General features: G+C 42.3%; 1 protein-coding gene across 4 annotated transcripts in view; it reads right to left on the bottom strand.

The window, feature by feature from the left end:
- SLC4A4 (solute carrier family 4 member 4) overlaps positions 1-27,561 on the bottom strand; it is a 356,040-nt gene that overhangs the window by 292,819 nt on the left and 35,660 nt on the right. For 2 of the 4 annotated variants that reach the window (XM_060012413.1, XM_060012415.1), the window contains one exon: positions 11,592-11,665. In XM_060012413.1, the coding sequence (XP_059868396.1) occupies positions 11,592-11,664 (73 nt within the window). In that variant the 5' untranslated portion in view covers position 11,665. Of the gene's footprint in view, positions 1-11,591; positions 11,889-27,561 lie in introns of those variants that run through there. The other 2 variants (XM_060012412.2, XM_060012411.2) reach the window with 1 other exon arrangement.

Here is a 27,561-nt window from a genome sequence, read left to right on the forward strand (position 1 = left end):
TGCAGCAGAGGCAATACCTTCCATAACCTCAATCCTCCCTCACCCGGCCCAGGAACAAATGCCGTGCCATGTCCACCCTGCTCTGGGAGGGTCTCCCCCAGAGCTTTCATGCCGTGAGTGCCGACCCCCAGGGTTCAGGTCTGTTGTCCTTTTACTTGACAGCACAGAGAAGAGTGGAGCCAAAAGGCCTGGGAAGGCCAGAGCCAGTCAGGGCAGGGCTAAGAGCCAAGAGGAGCCACCCAATAGGAAGAGGTGAAACCTTGACTCATCCTGACATCCCAGAACCCCGAAAGAGCTGGAGCATTTTAATGTGCAGTACACATGCAGTCAGACAAAATCCACCTGTGAGCCAAACACAGAGAACTGACAGTTTCCATTATCTCTCTTGTGGTCACCATTTGCACAACTGAATGGCAAGTGGGACTGGAAGAGAGAAAACAATGGCTAATCCAATGGTCATTGATAACCGGATTTGCAATTGCAGCCAGAGAGGCAGCTTAGACAGACACATAAATGCGCACATTCACACTCTCATTCTAACCACATTGTTCATCTCCGACTCTATTCTGGCTTCCCTTTTAGCACTGGCCTAAGCCCTGGCTGGGCAATAGGAAGAGTGGTCTTTAGTCGCTATAGACAGATAATCCACCATATAGTCAATGCACTCACGGCTAATCAGGTATCACTAATATTAGTTCACATAATTCCTTCCTCTCACATACCTGTATATAGGTAAATGAGATGTGGATAATGCCATGGGGCTAAAACAATGACCAAGAACTAGGGAAAGTGCTTCGAGAGACTTAAACGAGCCTAGTTAAGCCCAATCCCAGAATCTTCACGACTATGGTTTTCCACATGCACCCAGAAAAGAGGACAACATTCACTGACACCGCAGCTCATAATCATACTTTTAGAGTTGAAATGACCTTAAAGATCACCTGATTAAACCTCTTCATATACCAATGAACCAACTAAAGCCAAATAATTAATGACATAGAGGCCGGGACTCTTGGTGCTCCTGGTTATATAAGGTTTCCTTTCCTACTTTCCTACTACCACGGTACCAGTCCCCGACACTACCCCCCATTTTCCATTGTCTGCAAAATACAGTCAAGGAGGGAAAAGGTAATCGATTAGGCCTTTCAAGTTAGCAACTACCTAGAAGACAAAAATGGCTCAGGAATTCTTGAAAATGTTTCTGTCTTATAACCAGAGAATGACAAGTTTAAATCCACAACCCTTAGTAACCATAAACGGCCCCAGAACATGAAGACGTTCTGGCTCTGACATCTGTCCTCCCACGAGCATCTGCGGTCATGCAAACAATGAGGCCAGCCAGGCTTCTGTCTTCTTTCTCTCTCACCTTTTCATAAGCTCTCCCAACACCTTTTATTCTTCTCCAGTTAGTTCTTTCTACCCCCTATTCTTCCAGGCGCTTCTTTAAGCTCTCATCCATCTCCTTTTCTAAATTCCTTTCCCGCTCCAGAGGAACCAGACTTCAAGCACACTTTTTTGGAATGAGCACTGCCCTGGGAAAGTCAAGAAGCTTGCCTTCCTTGTACTAGTTCTTCCCAATTACTATCAGCGTTACTGCAAGCAAATCACTTTACCTTCTCCAAGGCTCATCTCTCCATTTGTAAGGTGAGAACGTTGAGCTACATTTTCTCTAAAATCCTTTCTAGCTCTAAAAATTCTATAAGAATTCTAAGTATTCTAATTGGTTAAGTGTAATGGAGCACATAGGGGAAAGGCCAAAAGTTTTCTACTATTTCTCCAGGTCCCTTCGCCACTTCTTTTTTTTTTTTTTTTTTTTTGCGGTACGCGGGTCTCTCACTGTTGTGGCCTCTCCCGTTGCAGAGCACAGGCTCCGGACGCGCAGGCTCAGCGGCCATGGCTCACGGGCCCAGGCGCTCCACGGCATGTGGGATCTTCCCGGACCGGGGCACAAAGCCGTGTCCCCTGCATCAGCAGGCGGACTCTCAACCACTGCGCCACCAGGGAAGCCCCCTTCGCCACTTCTTATGAGGATAGCTTTCTCTTTGGGCACTCTTCAGTCTACTCCGATTTGACTCTTTACTAACCATGCCACCCAGATTGCTAACAAAAGCCACCAAGCACTTTTTTCTGCCAAAGCCACTGGTTACTTTTCGCTCCTCATCTACTTGACTCCAGGCAGCACTCAGCACTGTCGGTCACTGGCTCCTTGCTGAAAATGCTCTTCTCTTGGCCTCAGACACACACTTTTCTTGGTTACCCTCCAGCTTCTATGATTGCTCCTTCTCAGTCTCCAAAGGTTGGCAGAGCAGAGCCCACCCAGTGCTCTTCTCATTCTATTCTCTCCCCTTGGTAATGTCATCCATTCCTATGGCTTGAAATGCTAGCTACCTCCCTGGGATTCCAAAAAAACTTACATCTCCATCCCTGCCCTTTCTTTTTAGCTCCAGTTGTGTAGCCAAGTGCCTACTTTAGAGTTCTACTTGGATGTCTCACAGGGACCTCAGACTCAAAAAGCTGATTGCCTACCATCCTCCACTACTATTCCTCCATCGTACAAATGGCACATAAGTCTCCCAAATTGCTCACAGCACAAATCCAGAAGCAATCACCCCCACCCACCCATCTGTCCATCAGCAAGTCCTGGCAATTCAACCCATCTTTTTGTCCCTCTACTCTAACCCAAAATCATCTCTCAGCTGAATCTTAGCAACAGTGTCTCCACTTTTATCTTTGCCCTGTTGGGAAGCTCTCTCCACCCATGAGCCAAAGAGATATTTTTTAAAATGCAAATTTTGTCTTGTCACTTCCCTGCTTACAACCCTCTGCAGTGGCTCCCCAGTGCACCCCAGTAAAATCCTAAATCCTTAGCATAGTATAAAAGGCCATGAATTATCTGGGTTCCATCCACTTCAGGCCACTCTCTCCCTATTCATGTAGTCTAGCCACATGGGCTTTATTTTCACTTCTCTAACAGGTCTACCTCTTTCTCACCACTGGGCCTTCACACATCCTGCCTGGGAGGCTTCCCTCATTCCTGACCTAGCTAACCCTCTTCACCCTTTAGGTCTCAACTTAATGTCACTCTATGGGAGATACATACCTTGGTTTCCCATGTAACCTCACCCACCTACATGATACACTCTCTAAATTATCACATCAAACAACCTTGTGTCCTTAATTAATGACTGGTTTATTTGACCGCACATTAATTATGTCCCTAATTGGAATATATTATCACTTTCAATGATACATATGAGCCTGAAAAAGCAACATATTAAAGCTTATATATCTGCAACTGTTGGTTACCATTTTGATAAGCTTAAAGAAAAAGTTAATAAAAGCACTGTCCATCAGAGTTAACAAGAAGAGTTAACATAGATATTAACCAACTAATTTGTTAATCACCAGTTATCAGTACTAGCTTTAGTCTGAAAGCATTCTGCAGTCACAGCAAGCACTGGTGAGAAAGGGTTAAGCACAAAGATAAATCACCTGCAAGGAATATAACCAAGGAAGATAACATCTTAAATTTACAGGGTTCATTCTGGGGATTTCAAGTTAGTTTCCTTATATCCCTAGCAAGACTAGGAGATAAAGAAGCACCAATGCTGTTTCTTTGTATGAAAAACTGAGATTCAGAAATTAAGTAATTCGTCAATGGCTTACTGCAAATATCAAAGTATTTTTCTGGTGTTATCCAAGAATCCTTAGAGCATCTCTAGCAGGTGGATAAGAAGATAGGTTATTAACTGCACTCTGTACAAAGGAAATATAACCGCACAAACATGATTGGCCTCATGTTACCCAGTAAGGCGGGGCAGAGCCAAGAACAGAAATAGGTCCTGAGCCTCCTGGTTCCCCACCATGTTCTTTAACCCACAGCAGACTGAATAAAAGTATCTCAACCCAGATACCGACTGAATTTGCCAAATACCTATATCCACTGGATTTGACTGTGAGCTTTCATTTAACATCCAAGACATTGTCTTTATTTTTCAACAGGGATAGAATCGTGTTGAAAATTTAATAATCAACTGGAGAGTAGGGTGGTGATTTAACTAATCCATAAATGTGAGATTCTGGCCCTCTAAAGCTGATATGTTGGCCAATTTTACTAAAATTCAAACATTCGTTTTTATTTCCAGAAGTTTTGGCCTTGTAAAAGTTGTTGAGTATCCCACCATGAAAAGAGTTGGTAAAGTCACGTCCGGAGAGGTTGAAGTAAAGTCTGTTCTCCTTTCAAAGTCAATACAGTATCAAGAAAGGTGAACATGTTGGATATCGCACTTAGGATAGCTGCCTTGTAATTCTAACTCTATAGAAAGGTAAAAACAATTAACCAGATTTAAAAGCTTTTGCAGCTATTCAGGGAAGGGAGTTATTTAAGTCGCCTCTACTGCTGATTTAATGGATGTCACTCACCACCCTCCCTCCCTTCACCTTCATCCCACCTGGCAATCAGCAGCTTCAGAGGTACAATATTTGGAACCTCCTGTGAACTCCTGCCATGGCAGGCTCTCACCTCAGTCCCCTAAATGCTATCAGCCAAAAAAGTAAAACAAAACAAAACAAAACCAGATCCCAGCAGTATGCTCACCGGAGCAATGGGAGAGCCTCAACTGAGCTTTATTCAGTTTTATTCCATTCTTACTCTACTCTCCCTCATCAGTCCCAATTTTCAATTCCCCCAGTGACTCTGAATCTTGTAATGATAAAAATGGAGAAATACTTAGCTCAGGTTTGAATACTTGGTATTACTTCTATACTATTGAATAATCTCATTGAAATGGCACCTAAATTACATAACAGCCAGTAGTGGACAGAATTACCCTAGTCTATGCTGCAGAGCAAGGAAGGGAAAAAAAGAAAAAATATATATATATATTTATACATATTACATATATAATAGACCCTTGAATCCTCCTCATTGGTAGGAAAATATCATACACTTTAATCTGTTTTCCAGAAAAAGTAACTTTGCAGGTTTTATTAGACAGTGGGCATGCGTTTGTAATTTACCCTGTATGCAATCATGGTTAGTGTGTCTCTTGAAAAACGAGACAGTTTCACAAACTAGGGGTAATGTCTGTCGGAGCAGACTAACCATGGAAATCAGATCTCACGCCCAGAGCTTAAAGGGAATCAGAATGAACCCAAAGAGAAATAAATAGCAGGCCTCAGGAAACTTCTCTTGACCTTTCTAGCTTTCCTTTTCCAATACAAGAAGCAGTAGGTAAGCGTGGTTATTAGGAAGGCAAGGGATAGATGCCTTGCTAAGATGAATTAAGCAAATAACAAACATCATTTCGGTCAGTTCGAATTTTTTGGAATGATAATCATCATGGAAAATTATTGGTGAGGGGAATTCCCTGGTGGTCCAGTGGTTAGGACTCTGTGCTTTCACTGTTGTGGGCCCAGGTTCAATCCCTGGTCAGGGAACTAATATCCCACAAGCCACAATGCGCCAAAAAAAATTATTGGTGAGACTGTATCAATCAGAAAGCAAAAGGACAGACAGTGGTATAGTATAAAGCACTCCTATGCCTAATGCCAGGTACAGCAGCAACATTATTTCTGGTAATTATTTAAACAGTTCTACGGTGAATGACATGTTCTATTATTCTCATTTTACAGAACTGAGAAATTCAAAATCCAAACTCTAAGTTTCGTCCTTCATTTATGCAATGCTTCAGCAATACAGCAAGTTTTAAACTTTTATTTCCACACCGATGCTTAGCCACTCTGCTTTAATAACACATGAATAACACAAATGACAGAGACTCCCAAAAATAAATATGAAATAATATGTCTCAAAAATATGAGCAGAGGGGCTTCCCTGGTGGCGCAGTGGTTGAGGGTCCGCCTGCCGATGCAGGGGACACGGGTTCGTGCCCCGGTCCGGGAAGATCCCACATGCCGCGGAGCGGCTGGGCCCGTGAGCCATGGCCGCTGAGCCTGCGCGTCCGGAGCCCATGCTCCGCAACAGGAGAGGCCACAGCAGTGAGAGGCCCGCGTACCGCAAAAAAAAAATATGAGCAGATACAAAGCTTTGAAAAAGAAACTCAACTATAGACAAAATATGCTCCAAGTGTATTATTTCTGAATCCTTGTAAAACACAACTCAAGTACCAAGTTCAATTTTGTATGCCTCTTGCCATAAAAGAATGTAGTCACCTAGGACAGAAAGTGGCTTCTAGAGGGCTTTAGCCCGTACTACACTACCAGGGAATTCTCTACAATTGGAAAACTCTGGGAAGGGATGTCTGACTCCAGTTTCAAAAACCCATGGAATTATCATCCAAGAAATCTATATACAAATATTTAATGTCACTGACACAGCAGGAGGTGTCAGAGAGCTAAGTATTGCCTGCTTTAGGCCCTCTGGCGGGCTTTCAGCTGGAGCCACGAGGAGAAAGCAGCAGGACACTGGGAAAGGTCTGCGTGGGCTCAACATGCTCTGGGAACCCAAGCATCAACCCTTAAACACCTCACCGCATTTCCTTCAAGCTCTCCAACGTGTGGATACATTGTTTCTTTCAAGAAGGCTTTTCCTTCAGCAATATTTGCCCAAGTATTTCCTCTGTACACACTGTTTCGGAGCAATTAGAGTGAACAGGAGAGAGGAGGTCAGCAAAATGCAACCGGACACTTACATCCTGCGCTCAGAATAGCACCCGCTTGGACTCAGCCCCTCCCTTCCCAGCTGATAGGTTTTCATTCACTCCTTCTCGGCAATTACGTTTTTGACCATTGTAATTATTAACAAATGTCCACCAGGCCCCACTTTTTCTTTAGCATACTACCTCCTCCAATACACATAAATACATCATCACAATATCCTCTAGTGAAAAATAGGTTTAAGTCATTATGATTTCATGTCTGTAAAATGTTAAGATCCTGACCTCCAAAAATACAAAAGCCACCATTTCATCATTTTAGTCTCTCTCCTCAAAATACAGAGCAGAGGAAGGAAGAAGAATAAGGTTGGAGGTGTTTTAGGGGCTTTTTTTTCTTATCAATATAAATGATATAAATATATCAATGATCTTTGCAAAATCAAATGGGATTAATAGCAAACATAGGATCATCAGAGACTATATCATCTCATTTGACTAAGAGAAGTAGGAGAACCAAATTTCTAACTAAAAAAATTTAAACAAAGATTTTAGAGGACTATATAAAGTAATTCTATATATGCTTCATTTAGCTTATTTACACATTCATTTATTCATTCTTTCTTTTAACAAAATATTTAGTGAACGTCTACTTTGTTCCAGACCCTGTCCAACTTTTTTACTTTTATTTCCCTAAAAATAACCTTCCTGTAAATTCCATGCAGTTTCAACCATACTCTCTCTCTTAATATCCATCAGTAGACATGAGAATTTGTAGAATTATTCTTCCATTTGGACAGATGGGAGCACACTTCCTTTTGGACTTGGTTTTCAATGGAAGAGGAAAACCACCCCAATACATCATAATGGCATTTAGAGCACCGATCAAACTTCAGAAATGCAGACCCATTTCAGCCAATATTGTCTTGCTGTACTTTATGCTTCCTGAGTTGCTGGGTAGGCTTGATGTTAAGAAAAGGCCCCTCCTCGTGAAGTCAGAGTTGCCAAGGCTTGCCGGGGAGTTACCTAGCCTTGCAGAGCCAAGGCTTTATCTCAAGGATAAGGTGGAGTTTGCTCTTTTTCCCCTATTGCAAAATATGAGAATATTAAGTAATCTGTTTATATCATACAGATCCAAAATCCTGGCTGACTTTTTAACGGATAAAATATCCATAGAATTTCTTCCTCTAGAAAAAGCTACCTGGGATCTTTCTTCCTATCTCAACCCCAGTTCACCCAACAAAGTTTGCCAATTTCCATTAAGTGTGTTTGAAATGAAAAATCAGTCTTGTTCGTCATAGTGGGCATTTCTGGGTCACTCTGTTAATGTCAATTTGTCATTTATAGACCAATTCTGTGGAAATGTCTGGGCGGGAGCCTTTTGGAACAGAAACAAATAAGATATCTGAAATGTTACAAATTTTAAATGAGTTTATCCACAGTAGCCACTCTATGCCAAAAATGTTAGCTTTACAAAACACAGTAGAAGGTAGCCACTGAAAGAACAGACATACAAGCCTCTCTTTGTTTTAAAGATTAAATTCCACACTTGGTTTCCTTTCTCAAGAGTATCTTTTTAAACCATTAACACAAATGCACAGGAGGCAAATTATGTGAAAACGAGCTTTAGGTCTTTAAATATATATCTCACATAGATAAATTCATTATTTAAACAGAAGATGACTCCTCTTCTGACTCACTCTATTCTTAGTGAGTTTTGCAGCTGATGGTTTTCTACTGAGTTTTTAGAATGTGGATTAAGTGTCACACCACCCACTGAGAGTAAAGTTGAAGCAGGTGAACTGAGGGTATGGTTGGAAATCTCAACCTGTCTCCCCTGCTCAGAGCTACAGCATTAGAAAGAACTACCAGGGAGCATCTGACTCTTCTTGCCTTCAGGCTGAGCTGAATCCAGTCACCCCAAACTGAGCGACCTTAAGAAGAACTTTCAAAGCATAAACATTTCAGAGTAACTAGAGTTACTGGAAGTCACCCTAATAATCATTTAATGGGAGTGCACCTTATTTGTGCAAATTACTTTAAGAAACAAAGTTTTATCTTAAGCTCACTTGTGCCAAGTGTGCTGCAATATACTCCAACCATGTTTATCCAAGAAGCCAAGAGAAATAAATACTTGGATAAAAGGAAACACATTTGATAACAGAAATGTTAGGTGTTCCAGCTCCTTCTTCTTCACCACACACATGCTTAAGAAAGGAAGCCCCTCAGCTCCTTGCCCTCTGAATTTCTGATCCTTAAACCTGGAGCACTTACTTCCGCCATAAATGTACCAGAAACTCAGCTACTTCGTAACAAAAATAACAGTCTGCTTTCCTTCAAGTACACTCTATGCAATTAAAAATATGAGACAGACTCACATCCTTGTGGAAAACATTCCCCAAAATCTTGATTAGAAGTCTTGACAGTCAAGTCATCTGTTTCTTCACTCTCAACCACTGGGACCATGAATAAGCCATCAAGCCCATCTCCATTTCAACCTCTTTACACTTTCACCTAGAGTTACTACAAAATTTAAGTGCTAGGTGAGAAAGTGGATGAAGCCAGGTGAGAAAATGGGAGGGTCAACTGGGAGGGCACTGAATTAGAAACAACAGTTCCTAATTACTGTTTCATGACTTCTGCTATAAGGAGCCCACACTGTTGGATGTTCTCCACCAAATAATGGCCATAAGCAACCATCCTACAGGGCCTCAGGATTCAACCACAGGCAACTAGCTAAACATGCTTTGAAAGAAATGTAATCAACCCAAGCTCCACTCAATGTGAAAGATAATCATTAAAATAGAAGTCTTACCAGAATAGGAAAATACACAAAATCCATGTGGCAAGCTGAGTCATCACAAAGACAATTTTACAGATATCTCTACCTTTTGCCGTTTTTGTTTCTCCATAAAGAAACCCAGCTACAGATTTGTGTGCTATTCATTACAGTGTTGTCTTAATTTTGTGCTTGAAAATCAAGGGAAAAACTTCTTAGTCAAAGACTTAAGAAACCTATGTACAATATCCTACTGCAGTAGAGTGCTGTCAGTCCTATAGACCTTACAAATTCAAGAGGTGATTTACATCTCCTGTGAACTTAGCTAGAAGGTTATTCTCAAGGAACACACACACACACAGAGTACACATCTCACCCCCACGCTTTCTTACAGATTTTTCTACTTAATTGTCCTGAAATTATAGGATATTTGCTCATTCCTACAATATTTCTTATATTCATATGCTATAACTTTAAGATTCTTATCTCCCCTTTGACACTGGGACAGTGACAGAGTCAGCACAATGAAGACTTAGCAGCATGGGTTACTAGAATCTTCAGACAAAAGTTTCACTATTTTGCTTTCACTAACTTGGCATTTTCCCACAGTCATGTTGTAAAAGTGCAAGGAACCCATAAAACAATATGAAAGAAAATATTGTGGTTTCCTTTTTCCTAAGAAACGTAGGCATCAAATTCAGTCTCAAGAGCATACATGTGGCAAGTAGGGAGATGGGGGGCTGGGGGAACCAACACTCCAGCACTACAGGGTCAGAAGAAACTTACCTAGGAAACATAATGGCCACACTATTCACACTATCCCAGGTGGCACAGGAGTATCACTTGCCTGGGACCTGGTGTTCAGTCTGGTTGACGAATCACTCCAGAACACACAGTACCCACCTTCTTTTTCCCAACTCCACCACCCGTCTGGTCCAAGTCTTGGTAGGCATTAAGTAATTACCAAATGGTACCCATCAGACTGGAGTTTCCAAAATACATATGAATCCTTTCTCAGGTGATTTTAAAGGGCAGAATTTAAGACATGGTTCACCAGGAAGTCTTACTTAACTTTATGGGTACTTTCTAGAACCTTGATTGTTTTTAAAACTGTCATTATAAATGTTGTATACCTGTCACGCCTTCAAATAATTATTTTAATAAATATTAATTAAGCCCTGCCTTACGACTGTCAAATAAATAGTATTATTCCCACATCATTGATAAGTCAAGAGACAAGAGAAGAAAAGGCACACTGAAAGCACCATAGCACCAGCTAAAATTTAACTCTTATTTGATTTTCAACTGGCACTGGAGAACATTAATAAAAGAGGTCCTAGAGATTTTTTAAGTAAAAACTGCTTGTCTCAGAAACTAACACACCATTGTAAAGCAATTATACTCCAATAAAGATGTTAAAAAAAGAAAAGAGTAAGAGCGACAACATCAAGAAAGGGTCTACAGATATAGATATTGAAAAGATAATAATAGAATATTATAATAGACTTTTGGATAGTAAAAAAATAAACTACCCAAACTCAGTCCAAAAGTGTATAGATACAGTGAATAGATAAATGTATTCATTCATTAAATAAACTGAATTTGTAATTAAAAACTTTCCCACAAAGAAAAGTAGCCCCAAGTGGCTTCCCTGTAAAAAAAAAACAAAAACAAAAAATGCTTGTCCATCTTTCCTTAACTGAGACACATCCATAATTACCACTCTTTAACTCCTCAGCTTAGCCCCATGTTTCCTGCAGTAATGGTATCGTTCTCTCTCTGCAACATCTGTTTTTCTACCTTGCAGGCTATAAGAAAGAATATTAGAAGATACTGCCAAATACATTTATATAAATCTAGCAGCTTTCCTGAATTAGTCATTGGAAGGTAGTTAATATTATCTGGCAAAATATTGATTTTTGACAGAGAGGCACAGCTAACACAGGCACCTGCTTCAAAGTAAGACCTTTTTGTTGTTGTTGTCAACCATGCGGGACAACACTGATTCAGATTCTGATGGTCCACGGAAGTTCTTAGAATTACTCTGTGTTGAAGCAAAATGTGGAGATTAATGAAACTCCACAGATAGGCTTGGGTTTTTAACTTCAAAATTATAAGATACATGAAATGCATGAGTGCTACTATTTACAAAGACATATGTATATGAATATACACTTCCCCAGACCCAGTGAGCTCACCTTCTACTTCTTCTTCATCACACACATGCTTAAGGAAGGAAGCCCCTCTGTCCAGGACAGCTTCATCCTCCATCCTATAGTAATAAAAAAGAAAAAAAGAATGCTCAGACTTCTCCTGGAGTGAGCCACTGGACACAGCCCAGCTTCTGGGCAGATGAACCTGCAAGCTGCTGTTCATGTTAACAGGGCAGAGTCCCTCTTCCTTTGGTGTCTGCTGCTGCTTCACTCCTTCAGCTCCTCTCATTGGTGCTTGAGAATATGCCGGTCCCACATAGCTTCAGTTCTAACCTTGACAGGGCACCCACAGGGACAGGTAAGAGAAAATCATCTCGATCCTTTAGGCTGGATGCTGGGGGTTCTCCCCTTTGGGATGCGCCCCCAAAAAAAGATGAAAGGAAAAAAAAATACCAAGAGAGGAAGTTTGGTGTGCCTGGAGTGCTCGTGATGATCGTTTGTGGAAATCCAGCTTCAGTGCTTAGCTCTTTAAACACCCACTGCATAAAAATGTATACCCTCACACACACACACGCACACATGCACACCCACCCACGCACAGAAAGCGACAGGGAGTTAGGCTAGTGCACAGTGGAAGCCTAGCTTCCAGCCAGCCTCTTAATACCAGCACAGCCCAGTGTTCTCTGTTGAGTGGCAAGCTTTGAGTCACATGTTGGCCTTACGGAAATCTGACATCTGAGGATTATCCAGCAACCCGGCTTCGGCAACAGTCACATATATATGCCACCCATTCATTCATTTTCCACATTCTTAATCACACGTCTCTCTCTATGTATATCTGTCCCGTTAACTCTTCCCTGAAGGGCATAAAGTTCTTCATTTTGTAGCCACGTTATGCTGTCCTCCTGTCTCCTTACATAATAGGATGTCTGCAATTTCCTATGCTAAATAAGACCTCAGGATCCAACCAAGTAAGGACAGCGTTTGTACGGCCTCCAGATGCCAAACATGTCTCTGGTTTATAGAATAAGTTAAGGTTTATTTCCATATTCTGTGACTTCTTTTCATTGCATTAACTTTGACATACAGAATTCCATGAACTCTATTTATAGTGAAAGCAGAAAGAAATCCCGAATTGCTCAAATGCTGCTTGTGTCGTACCGGTCTAGAAACAAAGAACGTTCTCTGAGGAGAGCTGTCCTACGTCATACCGTACATGAGCTCTACCAGAGAGTGAAATGTTCACTCTGTATTCCATTCATCCAATTATATGCTCGGGTATTGAATACTGTACTGTAGGTCTGTTTTCCATACTGTCTGTATAACTTATTCTTGTGCTTCCCATATTTGTTATCATCTATGTGATATGCACTGAATCTTTTTCTTCCTTTCTATTTTAGGAGCATCTCACAAAGCAACCATCTGAGCTTAAAAAGTCAGAAATATGGTGTCAGGTAGACCCGGATTCAAAAAACCTAGTTCTACCTCTTAGTATTTCTATCACCTAGAGCAAAGTATCCAACTTTTTTGAGCCTTGGTTTTACCATCTCCAAAACAGGGGGAGATAATATCAACCTTGTAGGAAATTCAAATCAGGTAACACACATGAAAGCACTCAGTTTTGTGCCTAGCACCTGTTACATGTTTAATAAAGGTTTGTTTCCTTCCTTTCTTCTTCACCTGACCTTTATTGGTGGACAATGCCATTAAGAAACTCATTACTTTTGGAAACTTGCAGAATATCCTTTTTCAGGGATGTGGGTCTTATACGTAAAAGTTCATCTTTTTTCCTTTTCTCTACTCAAACTAAAAATATAAAACTAAATAAAAACAGGACATGGATCAGCCAGCAGGATCAGAGTAGAAAAGAAAATGCCTTGAAGATCTGAGAGGTCAAGTCAGTTACCAGCCTCTGTGAGCCTCTGGTTCCCATGAAGATTAAATAATCCAACATATTTACTGATTCAGCAAATATTTATTTAGTGTCTGCTATGTTCCTGGCACTCTTGAGAGGGAGGGGAATATATTTTTGAATAAGGCAGACAAAATGTCTCAAAAACTAATAATAAATAGATGAACAAGGTAATCTTAGCATTAATTGCTTTGCAGAAAAAAATAATAATAAGGCAGGGGGCTACTTAGCATAAGGTGGTTCAGATGTGGATTCTGAGGAGGTGACATTTGAGCAGAGATGAAAATGACAGGAAGGAACCAGGCATTTGACAATCTGAGGGCAGAACATTCCAAGCAAAGGGAATAGCAAGGGCAAAGGCCTTAAGGTGGGAAGAAGTTTAGCATGTTATAGGAACAGAGCAAGGTCAGTGAGCCTGCACAGATAGACAGGAGATCAACCGGAGGTGACAATGCAGGAGGGAATCAGGGCCATGCAGCTCATGGTAAGAAGTTAGAATTTTAGGTGTTACGGCAGCCTCTGAAGAGTTTCAAGATGGAAAGTGACTTGAGCTGTTTTGCCTTTTAAAGGATCACTCTGGGGCTTCCCTGGTGGCGCAGTGGTTGAGAGTCCACCTGCCGATGCAAGGGACATGGGTTCGTGCCCCAGTCCGGGAGGATCCCACATGCCGCGGAGCGGCTAGGCCCGTGAGCCATGGCCGCTGAGCCTGCACGTCCGGAGCCTGTGCCCCGCAACGGGAGAGGCCACAGCAGTAAGAGGCCTGCGTACTGCAAAGGGAAAAAAAATAAAAATAAAAAATAAAATAATAATAATAATAAAGGATCACTCTGGCTGCTATGTGAAAAGTGCATAGTCAGGAGACAAAAGAAACTAACAAACTATCTCAGGAGCCCAGGGAATACTATGGGAGAAACAGGTTTCAGGGGAGGAACCAAGGGTTCTTTTCTGGCCACTTTATGGTTGAGATGCTTATTATATATTAAAAAAGAACTGTCAGGCACACAACTAGATGGAGGTCTAAGGCTAGAGCTCAGAAGCCTAAGGTTGGAGATAAAAATTGGGGGATCAATGAATAAAGCTAGTATCTGAAGCTATTACTAGATGAAATTCAGGAATAAAATACAGAAATAGAGGAGTTGACCTAAGATCCTGTGCCAGGCATGCCGGGCATGCCAACATTTACAAGCAGAGCAGAGGAACAAAAGCAGTCAATGAGGTAAGAGGAAAACCAGGACAGAGTGATGTCAAGGAAGTTGAGGAAAGAGGAGAGGGCCGTTATCGAGAGGCTGAGAAAGACGGAGACAGAGAAGAAAAACTTGGGTTTGGCAATATGGAGGTCATTGGTAACGATGACCAAAGTACTTCAAACATACCATGCACAGTGCTAGACACACAGGCAGCATTCAGTCATTCCCTCTTCTCTTTCCTGCCCTCCTCCATTCATCCATTCAGTAAATATTTGCTGAGTACCTACTAGGTGCCATGCACCCTTCTGGGCACTGGAGATACAGTGATGAGCAAGACAGACAGAGGCTCTAGTGTAATCATATCTGCCTTCTCGAAGACTTCCCCTAGCAATCTGAGGGCTGGTCCAAAGAACAAGACCCCATCAGTAGTACAGCACTCGTAGACCTAGGTAAGGATGACAGCTTAATGGAGAACTTTCCTTAAAAGGCCTTGGAAACACAACAAAATCCTGGAGTCCTGTACTACTGCATCTACATTCATAGTACTGTCTCCCCTTCAGGAAACAAAGAGTAGTGTGGCCCACATTTCTTCTCAGAACAAACGCTTTCCATTCCTATCAACCTACAGAATCCAACACAATTTCCTGCAGAATATCATTTCTGCACCCCACCATTAATCACGCTGGTCCCAAAGTCATTTACCGACTTTTCACACATTTCCTAAATAAAATGTTTACTAGCCTTTGCACCTAAGCCCTTCCCAAAATCGCATACAACAAACAATCAAAGCAGAATTAAAGGAAGAAAGCAGTTAACAATTGAAGGAGACCGTACAAACGTGAATGCCCAGAGCCCTCTTCCTGGGTGGAGAAAACCATCCAGCCTAACTGAAGCACTGTCCCCAGGCTCTGTCTGAGTTAGAGAGAGAATAATGGTTGGGGCATTCTTTGGCTCTTTGATACATATTTCACATTCCCTCCAAGACTATACATAGCAAGTAATTAGAAACCTAGTTCTTTCTGATGGACAATGCAGAGAATCTGTAAGCAGCCTCCTCCTCCCTGTAGGAAGTGAAAAAGAAAATGCAAACTGAAAATATAAAACCTGCACGCCCAAAGCAGCCCTCTCCTGGTCAAGACCAAGTGCAGCCTGGCACATCTGGGCTTTTGCACCAAGTACAGGGATTTTACAGCTTTCTTCCATCTTTACACCACAAGCGTCAATTATTTGGGTTTGTGTTCGCCCTCCCCACCAAATCCTCTCAGCAGTTGCTTGCTATTATTAGTAAGACAGAGATATCTTTCAAAATGACGGTCTGACCCAACCAGATTTCCCCTCTACCAGGAAGAAGAAATGAACTCATCTGGTCCCTAATCAGGCACCCAAATCCATTCTGAAATGTTCCTTTCACACGAACTGCACTTGCTGAAAACAAAGAAGGGAAGGAGCATGCTTCTAAACAGCTCCCTAGGTTGCTCGCATCGCCAGCGTGAGGCAAAGTTCAGAACAGATTTGCAAGCTTCTCACCATCATCACGGGGATAAGGGTCATACCAGTCAGTATAAAATCCACACGGGGCCGATACTGCCTTCCTTCAACAGGGCCTCTGACAGTAGAAGTTCGACCCCTTCCCCAGAAGTCCACACAACGTGGGGCTTCTCTCATCCTCCATTATTCTGGGACACAAAAGTGATTTAACTGTAACACATGTCAAATCTGCTGCGAAACGGACCAGCTCTCAGCAGCCGGTCCTAATCGCCGAACAGGCTTGTAAGGGTGACTTAAGCCCGGCACGAGAAACATGTGTGCAGAACTGTCAGCCATTGGGCCATGGGCACCCATCTACATTCCACTCCTCTGAGTTCCCACCCCTAGAGCCCTCGCCAACTGCCAACGTGCTCACCAGCTAGTCCACACAGAGCAAGCAGCTGCCACGCAGCCCGTCAGCAAGTGGCAGGCCGCCAGCACACAAGTTTCAGAATGTGAGCCCTGTCACAGTGCTGCTAAAGGTTGAAGGTCTTTGGTGTGCTAGCCTTTAGATTAGCCTCACTTGCCCTCCCACCTCCCTTCTCCCATCCCTCCCCTGTTCTGTCTCCCACGCCAGCATTTCACTCGTCTCTATAGTAACAGCATCTGGTTTCAGGGTTATAACTTTATGCAGAGCAATTCTCCTCCTAACTGAAGGCTTTTGCCAAAGGATGCACTAGCAGCAAAAAGGCTGCTGCTTAAGGTGGAGCCACGTGTTCCCTTGCCACCCCAGGACTGCGGCTATGTTCTGAGCTGCAGGGTCACAGCCGCAGCAGCACCCAGACCCAGGAAAGCGGAAAACAGCCCTCTGACCTTGGCACACTGGTGTGTACACAGAGGAATCATTCTGGGGCTGTAGCCCCACTCCCAGAGCCAACCCCCTCTCCTCCACACCCTGTTCTCCACTTAACCAAGCCGCACGTGGATCGAATGAACAGTGGGGCTTTCTGACTGCTTCCAAAAAGGCACCAGACCATGGCACCCTAGGGAGCAGAACGGTTCCAGTTGTTCACAAGTCCATACCCGACTTGGACACCACCGGTTCTTTCCATGCGTACAACTTAATCAGTTAACCTCACATTAAAGCTCATCTCACTTTATCCTCACTAGCTGTTTACAACAGCAAGGGAACCCCATAATCTCTCACTTTACAACAGCTTTCCTGTGCACAGCAAATGTTTACACACATGCCCGCACACACCGAAGTGACGCACGCAGGGGAGTGGACAAATACCAGGAAGTGAAGAGTTGTATTATTAGTATTAGCTGTTGCTGTCGTGAAAATTATATTTACACTGTGCATAAGGGCCTTTCCTTGAGGACTAAAAGGGGTTCATCTCAAGTCTCAGAGCTCAAATGCAGGCTCTCCTTGCTCCTTGGCTGGTCTTAGATCAGATGGGAGGCAAAAAATCAGTATTTTCACAGGTCTTTTTCAGGAGCCACACAGAATGCAACCACCAGTACTGACATCTAAAATTATACCCTCACACACACATCCCCGAATTCTATTTCCTATTCAACTCATCTCTAAGAAGTGGGGAACCGTTTTCATCACCCATTATTTGCCAACGTGATGTTTTCTTTCAAAGTTTGTAAACCACACAGTGTTTTACTGGTGCCTTTGTTGTTTTGGAAAATCTGCTGTCCACATTTTCAACGTACACATAAAGAACAACATCGGTTCTCCAAAGCACAGGCGACAGGGGAGAGCAATCCCAGTGGCTGCAAAGAGCACTGCCATCTCTCGGCAACACGTGTTCACTACAGGGAAGTGGCCAGCAGGGGCGGAGGAAAAGCTGCAACTGTTTCCTTCCTAACTTCACCTCGTCGGGTGCTGAGAGGGCCTTCCACTCCCGCAGGGAGGAAGGGAGAAGAACGCGGGTGTGGGCTTAACTGTAGAGACTCCTGGAGCTCTGGACGTAGGTGCTGGGAGAAAGAAACATCAATGTGGCAAACCTGATAAGCATGACTAATGGCAGAGGCGAGTCCCAGCGATCAGGCGGCAGCAAAGCAAAGCAAATCCCCTCCACAGAGTTCAGGAGTGCCCTCAGCAGTCTGGAAATGTAAACAGGCCCGAGGTCAGGGAGAAAGGGGTGACAGCCCCACACGAAATCAGACTGGATAAAAGGTGAAAATGGAATCCAGAGCAGGATCACGCCAAACATAATTCTGGATTTATGAACTGCATTAAAAGTTCATTTGCACTCTTGGGCATTTATCCTAAAGAAGTGAAAACTTATGTTCACACAGAAACCTGTACATGAATGTTCAGAGCAGCTTTATTTGTAATAGCCAAAAACTAGTAATTAGCCCAGATGTCTTTCAACAGGTGAATGGTTAAACCAACTGGTATATCCATACCATGGAATACTGCTTAGCAATAAAAAGAAACAAACTATTGGTGAAAAAAAAGTAAATTGAATGAATCTCCAAGAGATTAGGCTATGAAAAAGGCCAATCCCAAAAGGTTACATACTGTATGGTTCCATTTATACAACATTTTTGAAATGACAAAATTTTAGATGCGAAGGACAGTTAGTGGTGACCAGAGTATAGAGATGGCAGCGGGTGGTGCTCACAGTTATAAAAGGGCAACATGAAAGGTCCTTGCTGAGTTGGTCCTGTTCAGCATCTTACCTGTGGTGACAAATACACGAATCTACATAGGTGATAAAATTGTACAGAACTGAAAACACACACATACACCCATACAAAGAAATGACTACAAATAAAACTGAGGAAATCTGAATAAGTGGATCATAAGTGATCAGTGAATCATATCAGTGCCAAAATCCTGGTCGCGATACTGTACTAAAGTTTTGCAAAATGTTAACGGTGGGGAATACTGGCAGTATACAAGTGATCTCTCTGTATTATTTCTCAAATATACATGTGAATCTACAATTATTTCAATAAAAATTTCAATTTAGAAAAGGTCATTTCAAATCTGCTTTTTAAAATTTCCCCTGGAAACTTTATTTAATATGATGGCCAGTTACAGAAGCTGGTCCATCTACACATATGCAGAATCAGGTAAAAGTGAGTGCAAATCCCAGATGTGCCCTTTAGTAACTGTGTAACCTTGGGAAAGTTAGTTAACCTCTCGCTTCAGTGTGCTTTAAAATGACCCTAAAACACTTCATAAGTGATTTAGGGTATTAAGTAAGTTCCCAGAGTAAATATATTCAATTAATTTTAGTTGAATCTAAATCTAAGGTCCCAAGGGTCCAGAGAGTATAGTAGAGTTATTAACAGTCTTACAAGCCCAAAGGCCTAGTTCTGTCCCCGTAAGCAAATGCATGGGAGTGTCAACTGGGGAGACCAGCAATAAACTGCCCTTCAAGGCCAAGGATCAAACTCCTCTCTCCCATCTTCTGCATGTTGGGGCAAGGTCTCCTGCACTGTCCTCAGACTGCTGACTGAGCTCTGAAAGGTTGGAGCAGGCTCAGCAATAAAGGACAGGGAAAGAACTAGTAGCAGGATGGAGACAGCATGAAGGGAGAGGAAGGGCCTGGAGGCTCAGGGGAGGTGACAGATGAAGGGAGAAATTGTAGAGAGGGTATTAAGTGCTGAAAAGGGAACGGCTTGCCTGACCCCCTGGGACATCCGCCTGACTTACCCTTACACCGTTTAATTTTTTTTAATGGGCTGATCCACTTGCTTCCGATCCATATGCTTCTGCTTCTGACCAGACTTCCTACATCAAAAATTCAGCACTTTGCCCACCGAAAGTTTTCTCAGAGTTTTGACTGTTAGGAACAGGAAAAGGAGGCTCCCTTCTCAACTCTTAACTTTCAACTGCCCTTCTTCAAGGGCCCAGGTATGAAAACAGAAAGGTCCTAAGAGAGAGTTCAGGCGAGAACTGGAAGGCTGGGGCTACTCCATGGGAGAGCCAGGAGGGAAGCAGTGGGCACATCCATCCTGTCCCCCAAATCCTCCCTGCGGCCAGCCCTCCAGCCAAGAGCCAGACCGAACCAGCAGCCAAGTAAAGAAGGCAGAGCAAAGGAAAGAAGGGGAGGCCCACAGGGTAAAAGTGGGGGAAAGGGCATCTATAGCTGGAAACCCATCCTGCAACGCATGTGCCAACATGTCCAGGCTTAGAAGTGAGTGTATCGGGGCTGGAATGCTACCTGCCCTCCCACCAATGGCTTCTAACTGATCTTCCTGGCTCTGGACTCACTCCCCACTTATCCATCCATCTACAGAACAAATCTGGTATCATTCTTCTTTTAAAGATCATTCATTACATTGAAGATGAAGTCCAAACTGCTCAACATGGAATTTAAGGCTTATCATGAGCCCTTCCACACGTAGCTCTGGCCACTCTCCACGCCATTCCATTCCCTGAACAGGCTACCATACCTTCGTGTGCGTGCTGTTTCCTCTAAATACCATGTCATCCTAGTTAACCCATTCTTCAAGATCCAACTCTCTAGAATGCTCTCTACACTCTCAAACACATCCTTCCCCAAGAAGAGCCATGCTTCTTCCTCTGTTCTCCATTGGCTCCTTGAACATGTCTGCTTCTCACGCAGCAGGTACAACACTGCACTATCATTTATTTAACCTCAAGCGACTGTCCTTGGACACATCATGGCAGTTGTCCCCACCACCGTATGAGGTCTTTGAGAGCAAGTATCATCTTTCCTGAGCCTTTCTACCTCCAGGGTCAAGCATAGGCGCTACACATAGTAAGTACTCATCAAATGTTGATGAATGAATGGATTGATCAATCAACCATTGAGGAAGGGGTACAGTGAGGGTACATACATGTTTGGTACTAAGTGCATCTCTAAGTGTAAAGACCCTATATGTAGTTTTCAAACATGAACCCCATACACAAGCTAATTTTCAATTACCTGTCAAAACACTGATTTGCTCCAAAGTCAGAGGGGGAAATGGCTATGTTGTATCCCTTGAAAAATGTTACGTCTATGGATGAATTAAGTGATTTTTTTAAAGAATAATCTTAACTATCTAATTTTTTCCTTGTTGCCTAACTTTAGAACTTAACCTTTCACATAGACCGTAACTGCACTGTGATATGCAGAATTAAGTTCAAATGAGAATTTCCCCTTGTCTGCTTAAAACTAAAAACTTAAGAGGTACCTAGATCTGTCACATAGTAGGTTCTAAGTAAATATGTGCTTAACGACTATATGAATGAATGAACTTAAATCACAGCTTATACTGCTTTAAAAATCCAGAAGAGGGCTTCCCTGGTGGCACAGTGGTTAAGAATCTGCCTGCCAAAGCAGAGGACATGGGTTCGAGCCCTGGTCCGGAAAGATCCCACATGCCGTGAAGCAACTAAGCCTGTGCACCACAACTACTGAGCCTGTGCTCTAGAGCCCGCGAGCCACAACTGCTGAAGCCCGCGTGCCTAGAGCCTGTGTTCCGCAACAAGAGAAGACACCACAATGAGAAGCCCGCACACCGCAACGAAGAATAGCCTCTGCTCGCCGCAACTAGAGAAAGCCCACGTGCAGCAACGAAGACCCAATGCAGCCAAAAATAAATAAATAAATTTTAAAAAATAAATAAATTAAAAAAAAATCCAGAAGAAGCATGAGAAGCTATGAGAAAGCTCAGTTTTGTTCCTCAGGCCTGAAACTGGACAAATAAAACTCTGTAATGTGTTTAGGTAAACCAATACAGAAGCTGGATAGCAACTACCTGCAAAAGGAAATTAGGATTTGAAATGTCAACATAAACTTTGAGCTCTGGAAATTGCAGCCTAACTTTAAATTTATACATAGTTAATGTTAATTGTCTGTAGTAATTAGTACAGGGATAGCCTGGATATCCAGAGTTAATTCATACTTCTCATTTGAGTCTGTGACTTGGCATACATTCATTGTGGCTTCTACAGTGACCTCAGGTCAGATCCAGGTTGGCAGGTGGATGGGGACTCCAGAGTAGGTGTTTGTTCCAGGACACAGTGCTGGGAGTCAGCTGAATGGCATCTGCGCAGGTACAGCTCCTGAGATCCCACCTCTGACACCCAGAGCTAACAGTGGAGAAAGCAGCCTTCCCTTCCCAACCCTACCCAAAGTGGCAGCCACACCATTCACATCTTCCATCTTGAACCACCACATCTGCTGGCAAGGACAAGGCTCCTGGCATTATACTGAGCTCTTGCTACATGCCAGGCAATGTGTTAAGCACCATGCACGCATTATTTCATTCATGATGCTGTAAAATTTTGCCCATCTGGCTTAATAATAAGACAGGGATGAAGGTTTTAGCTAAAGGACTTCAATACCTGTAACAATGTAGGGACTGAGAGTAGGGATTCTCATCATCGATTAGTTCCTTAAAAGTCCCACGTTTAAAACATTTTCTACACGCCAGGTATTGTGCTAAGCACTTTACAATGCTTGTTTGATTCAATCCTCATGACAACCCCATAAGGTAAATACTTTTAACATACCCATTTACAGTTGTAATTTGAAGTTAATAATTTACCCAAAATCACACAGCAAGTGTGACAAGAAGACCAGGCAGGAAGTTTAACTTAACCACTCTCTCATACTCCTTCAAAATTAACCAACCGATGTCCATCAGGGATTACCTTCAAGAATTTTTTTTCATATTACTTAACTTCAGTATGCCTTCCTATAACTTCAAATTATATCACTTACACTCACCTCTTTCCCTATCTTGGTGTATCTATGGGCCAGAAGTTGAAGTATCCTCTAACAGGCTTCCCAAATAAATGTCTTTATTTTTATTCAGCAAACACTTAGGTTAAGCTTACTATGTGCCAGCCACTGCTGTAACTGCTTTACAAATATCATCAGCTCATTTCATTCTCACAATAATCTAATGAGGTATGTACCATTTTTATCATCAACATCTCTGAGGCACAGCGAGATTTAGTTACTTACCCGAAGTCACACAGCTAACTGTCGAAGTCAGGATTGAAACCCAGGTGGTCTAGATCTATAGGTCTGTACTCTTAACCACTACATGTCATGCTGCCTCCCTTTAGCTAATTTGATTGATCTGTTCCAAACTCTTTAGGAACCCAGGATCACAAATTTAAACAGACCTTTGGTGAAAGAGCAGACTCACCAGAATACCTACAGAGTATACAGACCCTTGACATTCATCAAACTCCTCCCCAACCCTGTTTTGCAAATGCTCAAATTCACAAATATCACCGTAACATACAATTTCTGATATAATGTGTGGTCAAGTGTAACTATACGAGTTTCTGAATTCCCAAGGAAAAGAAGGCTACCGGGATGACAGGCAGTGCAGGGGGTGGGCCATCCACCAGGCTCAGTCTGGGCTCACCAGTGGCACAGGGGGTCACCACTAATGTCTCTATAAAGCACAAATGACTACATGGTATGACCCTTCAGGGCTCCCCGCAAATAGCCGAAATCACAATTGTTAGGTTCACACAGGCCAAGGATCTACTGTACCAAAGTCCGAAGAGTACATCGCTCATGATACGGGCTCTACCATTAAGCAGAAAACCGACTTTATCTCATAAACTTTATAAGCACAGTTCACTGTTTCATGAAGATATTTCTCTAGCTTATTTTCCCTTACCAATGTCTCTTTCCACAATACTGTTCAAAGTTTATCCTTCATTTTCCTCAAGGAATCTCTCAGTGTATATACTTGTGATCAAATTTTCCGAAGTTTAACTTCTCATTCAGTTAACCAATTTATTGAGTGGCTACTATGAATAGGCCTTATTCTAGGCGCTAAGGATAAATCCATAGTGGAAAAACATACAATCAACAAAATTCAAAAGTAAATTGTATAATATGTTAGGGGGTGATACTGCTACGGAAAAATGTAAGCAAGGAAGAGATTTAAGGAGTGCTGGTGGGATGGGGTGGGAGCAGAGTGACTCCCAGTGGCTAGAGCAGTGTAGGATAGGAGATAAGTCCAGAAAGGTCAAACTAAAGGAGGGGCAGGCTGCATGGCCTGGGAGGCTATTCAAAGGTCTTTGACATTTACTCTGAGCAACTAGAAACCACTGGGGGTTTCTGAGCAGCCATAATATTTCCTCAAGCTTACAGTCTTCTTTACTTTTTAAATCTTTGTCATTATATAAACATTTCCATTAAGGTCCTCCCCGGAACCTACTTCTACTCAGAAGGTCTTCCAAGGGCCACAGCACAGAAGGTACAGGCAGGGTCTGCCGGGGCAGCTTCCTACAGCAGCCAGGCCGGAGCCGGCTTCAGTCCTCTGTGTGCAGATCAAGGAGCGGACCAACCCACCTTAGAAGACTTTACCCCCAGTGTTTAGCACCTACACACTGACTTCCGCCTCATGTCAGTCCTCTGAACTAAGGCCAATCTGCATTAACTTATTCATATACTCATTATTAACTTCTGCCAAACTAGCCTTGAAGTTCATGACTTATGTAGTTGCCACCTGAATCCTCACCTACCTAAATTTGCCCCAGAGATGGCAGCTCTCAGTGTTAGAAGATGCCAAAGCAGATGACTAACACGTAGGTATCAAGAGAATACTGTGGAATGGATTTTTTGGTGGCTTTTTAACACCCATGACTCAAATCTATGCTCTAAATAATAAAGGAATATGTTTAAAGTTGTTTTTAACAGTAAATTTTCTGGATTAATCTTGTAAGAACACAAAGGACATGGAAAGATTGCAAATTCCTTAGTTACATCTATTGTATTTTAGGAAAAATGCACTCAGCTTGTCAACCCTTGTCTAATGATGGAAGAAATACTTGTATGGCTCTAGTGGCTTCTTAGCAAGGAGTGGGCCACCCCAGAGAAGCATGGTACTCCCTAACTTAAAAACACCCTCTTTAACTCTGGTAGATTAAAAAGAAACCTACCAGATATAACTATCAAATGCAAAATGCAGGTTGAGATCCTGATTTGAACAAATCAACTGGTTTTAAAAAAATAGGGGGGACAATTAAGGAAGCTTGAATATTTAATTGAGTATTAGATGATACTAACAAATTACTGTTAATTTCTATTAGGTATGATAATAGTATTGGGTTTTTTTTAATGTATTTATTTCTTAGAAATATTTTATTAATTGGTAAAATAACACTATGTAGGATTCGCTTTAAAATCTTCCAGCTAAAAAAAAAGCTGGGGGTGTGTGAGACAAGATTGGCAACATATCGGGAATTGTTGAAGCTGCATAATGGTAGACGGGAGTTCCTGTACAATTCTCTCCTCTTTTGTTCATGTTTGAAATATTCCAAAATAAAAAGCTTTTTAAAAAATTCCAGGTGGCCAACACTTTCTGGAGGGAAGGGGTTGGTGGCGCCGGGAGCAGTTAGTGAGCCGCACCGCAAACAAGAGCTCACACACACACACATACAAACACACAGGTGCGCGCACGCGTGCACATCCACACATGCACCCACTGTGTCTCCAGGCAGCGGCCACGGCCGCATCTCCGACAGCAGCTCCAGGCAAAGTGACAGAGGACAGTGCTGTGATTTGACTAAGTGGACATCACCTTCAGTCAGTCCCCAGCCATCTGCTGTGTGGCTGACAGGGTCTTGGTGCTCCGGCCAGGTGTCAAGCCTGAGCCTCTGAGGTGGGAGAGCCAAGTCCAGGACATCAGTCTACCAGAGACCTCCTGGCCCCATGTAATATCAAACGGCAAAAGCTCTCACACAGATCTCCATCTCAACACTAAGACCCAGCTCCACTCAACGACCAGCAAGCTACAGTGCAGGACACCCTATGCCAAACAACTAGCAAGACAGGAACACAACCCCACCCATTAGCAGAGAGGCTGCCTAAAATCATAATAAGGTCACAGACGCCCCAAAACACACCACCAGACGTGGTCCTGCCCACCAGAAAGACAAGATCCAGCCTCATCCACCAGAACACAGGCACCAGTCCCCTCCACCAGGAAGCCTACACAACTCACCGAACCAACCTTAGCCACTGGGGGCAGACACCAAAGACAATGGGAACTACAAACCTGCAGCCTGCAAAAAGGAGACCCTAAACACAGTAAGTTAAGCAAAATGAGAAGACAGAGAAATACACAGCAGATAAAGGAGCAACGTAAAAACCTACCAGACCAAACAAATGAAGAGGAAATAGGCAGTCTACCTTAAAAAGAATTCAGAGTAATGATAGTAAAGATATCCAAAATCTTGGAAATAGAATGGAGAAAATACAAGAAACATTTAACAAGGACCTAGAAGAACTAAAGAACAAACAAACTGATGAACAACACAATAAATTAAATCTAAAATTCTCTAGAAGGAATCAATAGCAGAATAACTGGAGCAGAAGAATGGATAAGTGACCTGGAAGATAAAACAGTGGAAATAACTACCACAGAGCAGAAAAAAGAATGAAAAGAATTGAGGACAGTCTCAAAGACCTCTGGGACAACACTAAATGCACCAACATTTGAATTATAAGTGTCCCAGAAGAAGAAGAGCAAAATAAAAGGGACGGAGAAAATATTTGAAGAGATTATAGTTGAACACTTCCCTAATATAGGAAAGGAAATAGTCAATCAAGTCCAGGAAACACAGAGAGTCCCATACAGGATAAATCCAAGGAGAAACACGTCAAGGCACATATTAATCAACCTATCAAAAATTAAATATAAAGAAAACATATTAAAGCAGCAAGGGAAGAGCAACAAATAACGTACAAGGGAATCCCCATAACGTTAACAGCTGATCTTTCAGCAGAAACTCTACAAGCCAGAAGGGAGTGGCAGGACATATTTAAAGTGATGAAAGGGGAAAACCTACAACCAAGATTACTCTACCAGCAAGGATCTCATTCAGATTTGACGGAGAAATTAAAACTTTTACAGACAAGCAAAAGCTGAGAGAATTCAGCACCACCAAACCAGCTTTACAACAAATGCTAAAGGAACTTCTCCAGGCAGGAAACACAAGAGAAGGAAAACATCCACAGTAACAAACCCAAAACAATTAAGAAAATGGTAATAGGAAAATATATATTGATAACTAACTTAAATGTAAATGGATTCAATGCTTCCAATAAAAGACGTAGACTGGCTGAATGGTTACAAAAACAAGACCCGTATATATGCTGTCTACAAGACACTCACTTCAGACCTAGAGACACATACAGACTGAAAGTGAGGGGATGGATAAAGATATTCCATGCAAAAGGAAATCAAAAGAAAGCTGGAGTAGCAATTCTCATATCAGACAAAATACAATTTAAAATAAAGATTATTACAAGAGACAAAGAAGAACACTACATAATGATCAAGGGATCAATCCAAGAAGAAGATATAACAATTGTAAATATTTATGCACCAAACAGGAGCACCTCAATACATAAGGCAAATGCTAACAGCTATAAAAGGGGAAATTGACAGTAACACAATCAGACTAGGGAACTTTAACACCCCACTTTCACCA

The sequence above is a fragment of the Delphinus delphis genome, chromosome 5, assembly GCF_949987515.2.
Source record: "Delphinus delphis chromosome 5, mDelDel1.2, whole genome shotgun sequence".
Lineage (NCBI taxonomy): Eukaryota > Metazoa > Chordata > Mammalia > Artiodactyla > Delphinidae > Delphinus > Delphinus delphis.